General features: G+C 35.5%; 1 protein-coding gene across 1 annotated transcript; it reads right to left on the minus strand.

Moving 5' to 3' along the window:
- Window positions 1-2,118: 2,118 nt before the first annotated feature.
- Window positions 2,119-3,249, minus strand: LOC123539884 (heparan sulfate glucosamine 3-O-sulfotransferase 1-like). Its single transcript, XM_045324666.1, has one exon. It carries the CDS (start codon window positions 3,247-3,249, stop codon window positions 2,119-2,121), a length of 1,131 nt encoding a protein of 376 aa, XP_045180601.1.
- Between the last annotated feature and the right edge of the window lie 11,404 nt (window positions 3,250-14,653).

A 14,653-nucleotide genomic window follows, 5' to 3' on the forward strand; every position in this document is an offset into this window, starting at 1 on the left:
GGTATGAACAATTAATGTGATTACGGAAGTGGACCTGGAATGACACTCAGCAATTTCCGTGTGATTACGTCTTCTCGTAGTAGTCGAATCGGCATTCTTCGGATGAAGATATATCTAAACGCGCATGAGACGTTCGGCAAGAGACACGTTATTTGCCAACTGTCATTGCGGGTAAACAACTGCCTTAACTGCAATTACAAGTAACCATGTATATCAAAATCCCCTTGATCAAAATCCCCTCCACTGAAAAATGACTGGGTGTTACAAAATTCCCTTCGCACATTTGCAGGGGGTATCATAATCCCCTCTGTGATTAACATTATAGATACATAGAAATCAGTGCTCCAAATTATATTATGTTTGCTAAAGGCATTTTATTTACGCGTGCTTCATGCAATAGACTTTTAAGTTGTATACAGTTGTATACAGTTGTATTTGAACTTGATGAAAGAAGTAAAAATCACAGAGGGGATTATGATACCCCCTGCAAAAGTACGAAGGGGATTTTGTAACATCCTGTCATTTTTCAATGGAGGGGATTTTGATCAAGGGGATTTTGGTTGTCTCCCTGGTAACATGGCATTACCAGATATATTATACTTTCAGTCTTAGACCATCGTTAAGCAGAATAATAAAATACTGTTAAAACCATTTATCGGTTGTAAAACATGATTATGGTGATATTCGTACGGGCAGGACTATAGACCTTCTGTTAAAATTGACAGAGACAAAGAATAGGACAGATGTAGCTACATTTAAATACGGGTCAAAACCTCCGTCCCTTACATATGAAGATAACTGAGAGAGTAGAATGTATTATGTTACAAATACTTACATATAAATTCTTGTCTATAGATAAAATTATTACTCGTGCTTAGCATTAAAGTAGAAAAACAAACACACCTCAACACGTGTAAATTAATGAGGAGTTGTTTTTCCGTTAAGAAAGATTCGCGAAATGTGGGGCTATAGTTGCTAGGAATCTGTAAAACAACATTGCGGCTATGATCACGTAATTAAAAAGTCATGCTTGTTTAAAATACAGTGCGCCTAATAATACGGATATTGTGTTAGCACCTGCCGATAAATTTGCTGAAAGTATTAGTTCGGTAGGCATGTCTGTACAGTTATTTAAGGTCTTTATATCTGTCTCACATATGACTAACATACATTTCACAATCTGTATGAGCCGTGCCATGAGAAAACCAACATAGTGGCTTTGCGGCCAGCATGGATCCGCGCAGTCTGGTCAGGATCCATGCTGTTCGCTTTCAAAGCCTATTGCATTTACAGAAACAGTTAGAGAACAGCATGGATCCTGACCAGACTGCGCGGATGCGCAGGCTGGTCTGGATCCATGCTGGTCGCAAAGCCACTATGTTGGTTTTCTCATGGCACGGCTCATATGAGTATCATTATAACACAAACTTCTTAAAGTCACAAAAGACTACATTCTTATCATATGGAATATTGTACTTGATAATTTTCATATATCGTGGGCTGAGTGCGAAACTATTGTAACTGTATATAAATAAAGAACAAGATACAATAGTTTCGCGCTCAGCCCTCGATATGCATTTAAGACACAATGATGAATCTAAGGAACGCTTGCTTTTCAAAGATTTAAAAGTGTTATCACAAAAAAATTGCCTCACTGCATGAGAAAAGAGAGTATACACTGATAAAACACGTTTTTAGGTTTGTGTTAAAGTATTCCAGTTCGTGTTTCTGAATTCTGTGCTAATAAAAACTTTACTCGCTGTCAGTCGCTAACAACTTTCACACATTCATCTAGTCAGGGCATAACACTTGCGGTCTCTTTGCCATATACATGTACCTTCGTCTAATCCGGGCATCCAATTCGCCTCTTGGGTGGCAGTCACATGCTCCGTGCGTGCGTAGATTTTCGGAACATATTCACGGCCTCTTTTACAGTTCCTTTCGCCTAGTCCGGGCATCGAACCCGCGGCCTCTTTTCCAGTCACATTCGCCTTGCCCGAGCCTCTTGAGTGGCAGTCACGTGCTCTGTTTGCACATGCATAGATCGTCGAAACATATTCACCACAGCTACATCGATTTTATAGAAATATTCATCAAAGAATATTCTACTTTCTATTTCTAAAGTCCTGTCCAATTAAACCTTTTCCCAATCAGTTCAAAAAACCTTTCATTGTGCGGTTTAAAGTATGCGTGGAGTGTGCGTCTGGTTTCTGGTGTTATGTCTTTCAGTTTTGCCCTGCCCCTATCACTACCATAACAAACCATTCCTTGCAATGTTTTTAAACAATGAAAATGTTTATTTTTGTTATAGGCGAAGTAATCGTCTTTAATCACGTGTTTTAAACCTAAAAACTGTTCCACCCTTTGCAAAACTGCAGCCGGGTCCTTTCTAAATTCACTAGATTCTATTACCAGTATCTGGTCTCTTGAAAAATATTTAAGGTACCTCTCCATTGCTAAATCGTAAACTGAATGTGTAAGATCAAACTGGTTTGTTTTAACACGTCCGTTCTGTTGGTCAACAAAGACGGAGTCAATTTCGGGAACGTCCTCTAATCTGTAGTTAAATACAAGCTTGTGCTGTTTCTTTTGAAGATATGTAAAGGAATAAGCAGATATCAGTCTTTCAACTGGTTCTCGTACAAGCAGAATCATTTTCAATTTTTTGTTAAATTTGTAAAATTTGTCTGGCATCTCCTCGCGGAAGAAAAAGTAATCCGTTTTCACTATCCCAATTTGATCCGAATATGTACATGGCATTTTTTCTTTTCTTCTATCTAAGTATGAGTTTTTGTCAAATAAGTTTGGATTTGGTAAGTTGTGTTTCTGTACCACATTTGGATGAATTGATAAAAAATTCAGCAACTCCTGGGTTCCACTCTTCGCTATACCAATTATTACGCAACTAGCAGGCCGTATTTTGCAGGTGTCGTTCTCCCGTTTCTTGTACAAATTGTCATGAATCTTCTTCAGTTCTTTTATTAAGATATCTACACTATATATAACTTTTGTTGTATTTGAATTCCGCAAAGTATTGTCTTTTCCTTCGTGCGTGTCACTGTTGTACATATCTTTCTTCGAGTTTGATTCATTTACTCCCTTTCCAATTTGGTGTCCGCCATATTGCACTGACTGACTTTCTTCTCGATTCCGGTTTGAGTTTGTCCCGCTATCTCCACTTCTTTTTTCATTCTCGACAAAATTTACAGTAGACTTGTTTACGGTGTTACTGAAAACAGACGCATTCATGAATACGCTTCTAAAAATTGAATATCCGATGCAGTTATCATGCAAAGAACATAAAACAAGAAAAAAGCCTAAAGAAAGTGAAAGCAAAAACTTAGTTTTAACTTTCATTATTTACACTAAGACAATAACATTTCTCCTTTCCAACGAAGTCAAAATCCATTCAATGACATTATTTTGACCAGTTACAATCATTGGTATCGACTTTTATGTATTGGTCAGTCATAACAAAGATTGTTTATACAATATTTAAACAAATCGATCTTCATTCAATTGTTGACTTAGGGAATCGATACATGTTCTAAACACGTCGTAACTAGTCCACTTTCTAATTACTTCACTACAATACATTTAAAAGTGTATAGATTATATTTAACATTGAGGAAGTTGGCAGTTACTTGCGGAGAAGAGGTTTGTACTGGTATAGAATCCAGGAACCCTTTTTAATTGCCCGCCGTTATATGTGGGTTCGAGCCTCACTCGGGGCGTTGAATTCTTCATGTGAGAAAGTCATCCAGCTGGCTTACGGAAGGTCGGTGGTTCTACCCAGGTGCCCGCTCGTGATGAAATAATGCACGGAGGAGCACCTGGGGTCTTCCTCCACCATTAAAGCTGGAAAGTCGCCATATGACCTATCATGTGTCGGTGCGACGTTAAATCCAACTAAAAAAAAACACACAACTAAAATATCGTTGAAAAACAACGTTAAACCCAAGACAAACAAAGCGTTAATACTGCATAGAAATGAAAACAGAATGTTCCTTGCAATTAAGGAGGTAGGTTACCTTCATATTTGTATGTGCGCATGTCCAACCGGAAGCTAACATGACGATTTACGACGACGTTTACGACAAATTAAATGTGTTTGTATATACATTTTCCTGAAAATAAATCATGAACCTGCCTCCGATCTGATACTTTATGGTTTAATAATGCAAAAAGAATGAATCAATTCCCGAAGAAACGCTTCAAAACAATGTTGCCTTAAAATGGGTCATTGACGTCATGACGTTACGTGTCAGTCACCGCGCAAAATTAATAGTTTTTATCTTGAAAGTACGTAATTCTGTGCATTTTCTTTATTTTAACTATCTTCAAATAACAAATATTTGCTGAAATATTTGTTATGAATCTTTTGCTCTGAGTAATCATCAATATTTTGCTTCTTTTATTTAGTTATATTGAAACGTAATGCGGATTGTAAGAAAATGAATGATGGTAACCAATGTTATTTGGAATATAGTTGGATGAAAGGTTACTTGTAACGGCCATTTTCAAATAAAAAATCTAGCAGTTTGATTTGTATTACCTATTTTTCATTTTCCGTTGATAATTTGTTACTTATATACTAAAAATAAGATCTAAAGCTGTTCAAATTTCAGTAGAAAAATGCGGTTCCTTAAATTTAATTGATGTTACCATGGAAACGAAGCCCGTGACCTACGTATCTAAATGTAAAATTCAAAAGCGTTGACACTGGTCTATTTAAGAAACACAACTTCGGCTTTTTATTTTCATTTCAACAATATCCATTAGAATAATATCAGCATGCTGAACGATTTTTCCATGAAAAATGCCAGACGAGGGGTACTGTCGTATGTATTCTAAGCTTTGAAATTTGTTTGAATCAATGCAAATAACAAGAAAATATAACTAACGTTAGAAATAATATGTTAATAAAGTTACATTAACTAGAAAGATAATCTTATTCAATATTTTTGTAAGAAATTACGACAAAAAGCAAGATATAAGCTATTTTAAACATCTCTGTTGCCATGGTTACTGTAAACTTTAAGAAAAATAGGGAACCATGTAAAGTGCATGGTATTTTGCTTAAAATATTTCCCAAATATTCCATGTTAGTCATTAACAGAATGCCACTTAGGCCGTCGAAAACCCCTATTTTTATACATAATTGTTTAAAAATGAGAGAAAATCCATTACCATGGAAACACGAGCCCCGCGACATATGCATTTAAAGCTTATATTAGAAAGCTAACGTGCATACTAGTAAAATTATTAATTATGCAGACTTCTACGGATATCAGTGAAACTAAAATACACTAAAAATTGTTAAATATCCGTATTTTCCTTCTTCTTTTAATATGAAATATCTTTAGAGGGTCATGTTCTTCAAACCTAGATAAAAATTGAATTTGAAGAGACAGAGACAAACAAAACTGAGATTGTAGCAGGTAAAACTTCATATTACACGAAATACAAACAAATGCTGCGGTTAATCTAACTTGAATTTACCCTTGTAACAAGGTACCCTACCTCCTTAAGTAAAATAAAATTCAACTGAAGCGTTAGCCGCATAGTAAGAGTTTGATTGTTCGGGTAATAACAAGCAAGTAAATTTTGTTTATTTGTGTATTAGTCTTATTGTTAACGTATTTCTTTTATAAATATGCTCACAAGTTTCCCCATAACGTTCGAGAATGGCCTGGTTTCGAGTTATTCGATGTGAGAAAGCTACCTGCTTGTGTTATAGAAGGCCAGTCATTCCAGCTTGGTTCCCGCCGGCGCATGAAATAATGACTAATCCCCAGTGGCAAATGGGATATTCCTGCTCTACCTATGCCGGGCGTCAAATGAAGTTAAACGGCAGTATGACTAACTCAAAGCGTAACAAAACTAATCTAAGCTTCCATAAACTAATGCACGATGTTCTAAAGGCTAGGTCTTTGTGTTAGTTGTCGTGTTTTGTTAATTTGAAAAAAAAAAACTTCACATGAAAGCAAGAAGGCAACTATGGGCGGCGGTTACCACCAAAGTTAGTAAATATACAATCCATTCATAAACAAGTCAGTCGGTGCATAGCATTTCAACGCCGTCTAGTCTAAAACTCCATCCCGTCCAATAAATTTGCATTCAACGCATTGTATTTTGAAACCATTTAACACAAAACTTCATTCCATCCATCTAAACATGGAACGATGTATTGAAAAACTTGTTGCGATGCACCGTAATATGAAATCATCCAACAAACATGATACCATGCAGCTCAATGTGAAGCCGTTTAACACAACAGGAGTACGTGCAGACGCCGTCTAATGCATATTGAAACCGCTTTGTGTAATTAATTAAGAGCGATGTATAAAAACTTGACGCCATGCAGTCCAATGTGAAGACGTTTAAGGAGGTAGGTTACCTTGTTACCAGGATAAATTCAAATTAGCTTAACCGCAGCAATAATTTGTAAATTTCGTGTAATTTAATGTTTTGACTGCTAAAATCTCAATTTCTTTTATCTCTGGCCCTTCAAGTACAATTTTTATACAGGTTTGAAGAACATGACCCTCTAAAGGTATTTTATATAGAAAGTAGAAGGAAAATACGTATATTTAACAGTTTTCAGTGCATTTTGGTTTCATTGTTATCCGTAGAAGTCTGCATAATTAATATTTTTTCTAGTATGTGCGTTAGCTTTTTAATATAAGCTTGAAATATATATGTCGCGGGGCTCGTGTTTCCATGGTAACGCATTTTCTCTCATTTTTAAACAACTATGTATGAAAACGGGTTTTTCGACGGCTTCAGTGCCATTCTGTTAATGACCAACATGGAATATTTGGATAATATTATTAGTAAAATACCAAGCACGTTACATGGTACCCTGTTTTTCTTAAAGTTTACAGTAACCATGGCAACAGAGATGTTTAAAATAGCTTATATCTTGCTTTTTATCATAATTTCTTATAAAAAATATTAAATAAGATAATCTTTCTTGTTAATGTAGCTTTAAAACATTTTAATTCTAACGTAAGTAATATTTTCGTGTTATTTACATTTATTTAAACAAATTTCACAGCTTAAGATACTTACAGCAGCACCCCTCGTCTGACATTTTTTATGGAAAAATCGTTCTGCATGCTGCTATTGTTATTATGGATATTGTTGAAATGAAAACAAAATGCCGAAGATGTGTTCCTTAAATAGATCAGTATCAACGCTTTTGAATTTTACATTTAGATATATAGGTCACGGGCTTCGTTTCCATGGTAACATCATTTTAATTCAAGAAACCACAATTTTCTAGTGAAAATTGGACAATTTTAGGGCTAAGTTTTCAATCAGTAATATATAAGTAAGAAATTATCAACGGAAACTGAAAAATAGGTATTACAAATCAAACTGCATAATTTTTATTTGAAAATAGCCGTATTAAGTAACCTTTCACCCAGCTATATTCCCAATAACATTGGTTGCCATCATCCATTTTCTTACATTCCGCATAACATTTCAATATAACTATATAAAAGAAGCAAAATACTGATTATTATTCAGAGCGAAAGACACATAAAAATATTTCAGTAAATAATGGCTGTTTAAAAAATAGTTCAAATAAAGAAAATGCACAGAATTACGTACTTTCAAATTAAAAGCTATTTATTTTGCGCGGTAACTGACACGTAACGTCATGACGTCATTTTAAAGCAACAATGTTTTGAAGCATTTCTGCGGCAATTTATTAATTATTTCTGCATTATCAAGCATCAGATCGGAGACAGGTTCATGATTTTTTTTTCTAAAGAATGGTTAAACAAACACATTTGGTTTGTCGTAAACGTCGTCGTAAATCGTCACATTAGCTTCCGGTTGGACATGCGCACATACAAATATGAAGGTAACCTACCTCCTTAACGCAACATGAGTACGTGCAGTGTAAAATGAAATGATTTATTACAACTTGACGCCGTCTGATGCATATTGAAACCGCTTTGTGTAATTAAGAGCGATGTATAAAAACTTGATGCCATGCAGTCCAATGTGAAGACGTTTAACGCAACATGAGTTCGTGCAGTGTAAAATGAAACGATTCATTAAAACTTGGCGCCGTCTAATGCATACTGAAACCGTGTTGTGTGATTTGGAGCGGCGTATCAAAACTTGATGCCATGCAGCCAAATGTGAAGCAGTTTAACGAAACACGAGTACATTGCATTGTAAAAGGTCAATAAGACTATCAGTTCATAAGTTTGCCTTGTTATAAATACAGATTCTGGATCAGTTTTACATATGAATATCTTAAAATTTGTCCTAAAACCGACATTGTGGTAAAATTCTTACATTCAATTTTACACTGTTCCTGCGATTTATCTGAATATTTAAGGGACCTTATTTTCGTGAATTATCTTTCTTCTTAGTTTAAGCTTTGTCAGAAGTATGCTTCGCGAAACAGACTCAGACATAATAATGACAAAATTAACAAACACTAAAAGGTTCCCGAGTTAATTATCAATCATATAAATGTTAACATGTTTATTTTTTAGACAGTATGTCTAAATTACATGTACTTCACTGTGCAATGTTTTGTCAATTTTTTTTTTCGGGGATGGGTGGGGGCGGAAGATCTTATGCCGTTTCTAAACAGTACATGTATTTCATTTAAGTTGGGCAGTCAGTTTCCTGGATTTCATACAAGTATTAAGTTTATCTCCACAAGTATCTGCTACGCCCGCTCGGTTCACTAATCCACTTACAGGTCGTATGAAATCCAAGAAACTGACTGTCCAACTTAAAGAACATAAACATGTTGACATGTACTTTATAACTTTATATGATTAATAATTAACTCGGGAAATTTTTAGTGTTTGTTAACTTTATCATTATTATTTCTATTACTGAGTCTGTTTTACGAAGCATACTTATGAGAAAGCTTAAACTAAGAAGAAAGATAATTCACGAAAATAAGGCCCCTTTAATATTCAGATAAATCGCAGGAACAGTGTAAAATTAAATGTTAGAACTTTACCACAAGGTCTGTTTTAGAAGTTTTAAACTAGCTATGCACTGACTGACTTGTTTATGAATGGATTGTATATTTACTAATTTTGGCGGTAACCGCCGCCAGTAGACAACGAAAACGTGCAGTCAGCCATGATTCTTGGACTGAAGTACAAAATTTCTATTGAAATATATACCTTGGCACAGATAAAAACCAACTCCCGATGTTTACATATTTGTTGTCATTAATCATGGTACACAAAGTAATTACGGTGGTGATAAAATCTTACCAAATTAATATTTCCCTTTCATATAACTAGTCGCTTTTCAAGTGAACTTTCGCGTTTTCCTTTGGGACATTGACTGATTTTCATTTTGATTTAGCAGATAAAATGGAACATCGCATATAGGAGAATTAGATTTCAGTTTGGCATGTACGGGTGTAAAAGTTGTAAATAATTTAAGCAAGTCGTTTTTTTCCCCTCTCATAATATTTATGTTTCGTTAATCAAACCTGAAGAGAAGCAGTGTAATAGTGCTATCTGTTACAATGCCGATAGCTATAAGTCGTTATTGCATTATACCCATCATTGGGGAGGTGCAGGTGATTCGAAGTCAGCGACCTAAACCACTCAGTCACGAAGGCCCTCCAAACTGGAAACAAGATATTTTTACAAGGTTTCTCAATATAAAAGCACGAAGATTGAAAAAGATCATATAAAAAAACTGCAGGGGAGCTGTTTCAAACTTTTGCCCCGGTCGATGTTTAAAATATTTGGGGTACCTTATTCAGTCTATGTTAATATTATTGTTTTAAATTATATATAAGTCAGAAAACGAGTGCATGGCATTTGTTGGAAATTTATACCGAGTACAATTACAGAATGTAACATGCGTTTTCCAACGATACTAAGAATTTAAAAAGATAAAATTGAACGTACAGGCTTTGCAGTGCATCATCAAAATCGGAGAGGAATGGCAACCACACAGATCTTCAAATTTCTCTAGGAGTTTGGGGAGAAGTACGAAAAAGTTTCACTTTTTGACCAAGCCTGCTCGAATTTTCAAAACAATCGAATTCAATGCTAAGAATGAATGTAAAACCAACTTTTGAAACAGCTGAATTTCGATCTTGCATTGAATTTATTTTTGAGCCCGCCCGCTTAGCTCAGTAGGTAGAGCGTTGGTCTACGGATCGCGGGGTCGTGAGTTCGATCCTCGGGCGGGGCGTATGTTCTCCGTGACTATTTAATAAACGACATTGTGTCTGAAGTCATTAGTCCTCCACCTCTGATTCATGTGGGGAAGTTGGCAGTTACTTGCGGAGAACAGGTTTATACTGGTACAGAATCCAGGAACACTGGTTAGGTTTACTACCCGCCGTTACATGACTGAAATACTGTTGAAAAACGGCGTTAAACCCAAAACAAACAAACAAATGAATTTATTTTTGAGTGCGCTTGATGTTTCCAAAATCATAGCAAAATCAAATCAAATTTTCAACTTTAGTACCGAGCAGGTATTGAATTAGGAGCAAACCTGAAGATCGCAAATCAAATTTTCAAATGCCGACTGACAAGAAATTCGTGCTAACTCGAAATATTTGGATTTCGATCTTCCAGCTTGCTCTAATTTCAATTCTACCTTGAAATCCTGTGCTTTCTTTTGAGTTTGATTTTGGTCTCCGAGTTTGTTCCGAATTGAATGTCAGCGAAATTAAACGTCATTTATTTTTTTCGAAAAACTGAATTTCGATCTTCTAACTTGCCCAAAATATGCCGTCTCAAATTTCAAGGTTTTAAAACAATTGCTTTTTTTCTTATGAAATGCTCGAAGTTTAACTCAAGCTCAAATCAATTCCTTAGATTACCATTCTCGACAGACTCGAAGTTCAATGCTGGCTCGAATTTAACACTGAACATTTCAGTTTCGAGCTTCGAGCAAAATCCAGATTTGATCCGAACTCATTTTTTTTTCTTTTTGAAATTTTGTATTTCAATCATCAAGCTGTTTAAAATTGACTATTGACCGTAAACAAAATCAGATTATGGAGCGTCCTCTAATCTATGTGCAGTTTAGCGGGTGAGAAGAAACCAGTCTTTACCGTTAAGGAACTGAAATTCCGTAAGAATTGATGGAAATATACGAGAAAGTTCGAGTCTTTCCGATAACGAAAAAAAAACCTATACTTCTTCCTCACTTATTAAACTGAAAATAATATGAAACAAATTATCATATGAGCGGCTCCATGAAAAAAACCCCAACATAATGCGTTTGCGACCAGGATAGATCTAGACCAGCCTGCGCATCCGCGCAGTCTGGTCAGGATCGATGCTGTTCGCCAATGTTTTCTCTAATTGCAATAAGTTTTGAAAGCGAACAGCATGGATCCTGCAGGCTGGTCTGGATCCATGCTGCGGTCGCAAACGCACTATGTTGGTTTTCTCATGGTGCGGCTCATATTTACCGCGTATTTAATTGTAGATAGACAGACATAAAGTATACGCAATAAATAACATTTTCTTTTAATTTTATTTAAAAAATATCATAAGAAAGACAATATATTGAAATTCTATCACACCGTTTGTAATGCTAAAATAACTATAATATTTTTTTTCATAAATTCTAATAAAGTAAAGTACTCCTTTGCATTATATAAAGTATTTTCACTCGTGCGAACAATCGATGGGTCTAATTCTCCCATATGAACTCTTCGGGGTATTATCAATAGTTAAAACAAGAGTGAAAGATATCATATTGTAGCTTGTTACAAACACTTATACGACACTAAGGAAACCTCATACAGTATTGTGCTAAATATAGAACCAATGAACGTCCATTTCCGTTTTGGGATTCTGATATTTTAATTGCAAGTGATGGAAGGATGACAGGACGGTCTGTCCGATGACCAATCATTAGCCATTACCCTGTAAATTTCTGAAATGGACCGATTCATCATTCAATTTGGGCAATACCATTTATGATTTGAAGAGGTGTTCACTGAAAATTTACTGACTGAATAGAGAACAGTGCAGTGCAGACTGCTCTTGGTCTGCACTGGTCGCAAAGGCAGAATCACTTGCCGCCAGAAGGCTAAAGGTTAAGACCAACAAAATCTGCGAGGAACGACACCCTCGGTAATCTCCATATTTCTCTTGTTGTACGTACAAATAGCGCTTTCTAACAGAACATGACACCCCAATCCCCCACATGTCAGTTTATTTAAGCTTAGACATACACTTTTCAAATGCACAAAACGTTTGAAAAGTTATTATTGAACTGATGAGCAACATTACACTAAACCATTATGTAAGAAACGGACTTTCCTTACACATAACTTTATACAAATACAGGTGAAAATGGCAGATTCTCACTGTTTGTTATTGAAGCCAGGATGGTCCTTCTCCTATGACTTTGCTGTAAACCAACAGAATGGGCGAGGAACGACATGCCAAAAATCTGAATATTTCCGTTGTTTGCGCTAAGTAAAAAAGTGTTTTCCTTTGATGGACCCAGATGATTAAACATGTACTGCCTTTGATATAACAGAATTGGCCGCCTTAAAATTGTTTGTATCTCAATGAAATTTCATTTCAAAATACATATCATTTTGGATCCTATTTTTTTGTTTGCTACTGATGTCAGGTTGTCAGGAAAGTCCCCAATCACTTTCTCTTAGTTGGTAAACATATTGACGCTAGGATGGTCCAAGATGATCTTGCCATTATTTACCTTACAATATAATACAAGAGGCTCTCCAGAGCCTTGTTAAATGAAACAAAATAAATATTATCTATGTCCATAGATACTAAGACTGTTCAAAGGTAACGTTGAACTGGGATTTGCATTGCTCCAAATATTATGTCAAAACGACCGTTTCTAGTACATTTAATGTAAGTATGTAAAAAAACGTTGTTTTTTTTTATCTGATGTCTTGTTTGCAGTTGATGACAGGATGGATCCGAATGGCTGAGCACTAATACACGTCGGCAAGGCATGATACCCACAGAAATCGCCATAATATATTTGAGGGTTGGGGTACGAAAACAAATAGCGTTTTCCCCAGGCTTGGAACTCCGATGCTTTACTTGCAGTTGATGTTATGGTGAATCTAGATGACTAAACACTTTCTAACTTTACGATATATCAGAATTGGCCTTTTTTAAATTGTCAAATTTTCCCTGTGCACTTTTAACCGTTTTTTTCTATTTTTCTGTATGCAAACGCGTCTCCTGGGCCTTGTCGTTGGTAAAACACAAATAATGGGCGTCATATTGTAGCTCGTTACGTGCATTTTCTGTGGACAGTAAACCACTTGAAAGGTAACATTGAACTGGTTAGCAGCATTACACTTAATTTAGAAAGAATGACCGTTTCTTGTATATCCTATTGATAACGTATACATTGCGTACATTTACGTAAAAATAATGTCTTTTTATCAAAGTTTGGGATTCATGTTCTTTTGTTTTTTACAGAAGTCAGCATAGTCCCTTATGATCAGGCATTAACACACTTTTCTGTATATTGACAGAATCACCCACAAAAAATCACCATATTTCTCCAGGACGATGGAGGTGCTGCTTAAAAAAGCGGCCTTTTTACCAAATTTAGGGACTCGCCCACAATTTTTATAGGAATTGACGTTAGGATAATACCAGATTTCCAAACATATATATACTTGTCAGTTGCTTTTTTTTTACAGTGGAATGTCATCCGTGTTGGTATATTTCATTACACACGCAGCTGCCCTTGCATTTGATGATAAAAACTCAAACGAAAGATATTATATGTTGCTTCTTACACGCACTTTCTAACGATACCATATCTTTAGGACAATATTACTGAACTGGTGTGCAGTATTACACCAAATATAGTGTAAGGAAGCTGCCGTTCCGCCGACAAGGCTGGCAATGCAAGTTCCAGACATTTTAGCGTAAGGATTGTTTAACACATACTAATATTATGACTTAAAATATACTGATGCAAAAAAGTAAACAAAATGAGCTGAAAACGGCTTGCTTCTCATAACTTTTGAACAGGTGTGAGTTAACCAGGTTGACATTATCTGTAAAGTAGTTTAACATACATAATAAGTGATAAACAAAACATGTTTTCTCCAGCTGTAGTTTTGACAACTATATTCTAGCACTGACGTTTGACATTTAAACATTCCTTAATTCCCAGACAAGTTTTTACCAACATACACAGACACCTACAGAAAAATAACGGTATGAGCTTATCTGCCAAATATTGAACAAGTATAACCAAGAGCCTGATTAAAACATGTGTATTATTATAAACATTTCAAAATCTATTTTTTTGGGATGGAGGGAAACTTGTAGGGGGTTAAGGGATATATCAAAATCACTTTTTTTCCTGCACCCAGTAGCCAGTCCGAACCTAATTACGTATTCACCAGCAATTAATGAACGCGGTAACCTTTAGCACAATACTAAGGCTAGATCAATAAGTAAAGCTAATAGATCGGAACTTAACAATGGTAATGTTTTTTTTTTATCTTAATTACACATTTGCATCTAACCGCCGTATACTAGGTCAACACATTGAAAACTTTACGCTTTAATATCTTCTTTTGTTTCTGTAAGGGCCTGGTTATGCAAAGAACTTTTCCAGAAGACCTATATCCTTTTTGAAAGGACACATCAACGAAGTTATT

Source organism: Mercenaria mercenaria, chromosome 16 (genome assembly GCF_021730395.1).
Source record: "Mercenaria mercenaria strain notata chromosome 16, MADL_Memer_1, whole genome shotgun sequence".
Lineage (NCBI taxonomy): Eukaryota > Metazoa > Mollusca > Bivalvia > Venerida > Veneridae > Mercenaria > Mercenaria mercenaria.

Bases quoted from the DNA above. Each gene is read 5' to 3' on its own strand.
- LOC123539884 (XM_045324666.1), bottom strand. From the start codon at position 3,249: ATGAATGCGTCTGTTTTCAGTAACACCGTAAACAAGTCTACTGTAAAT.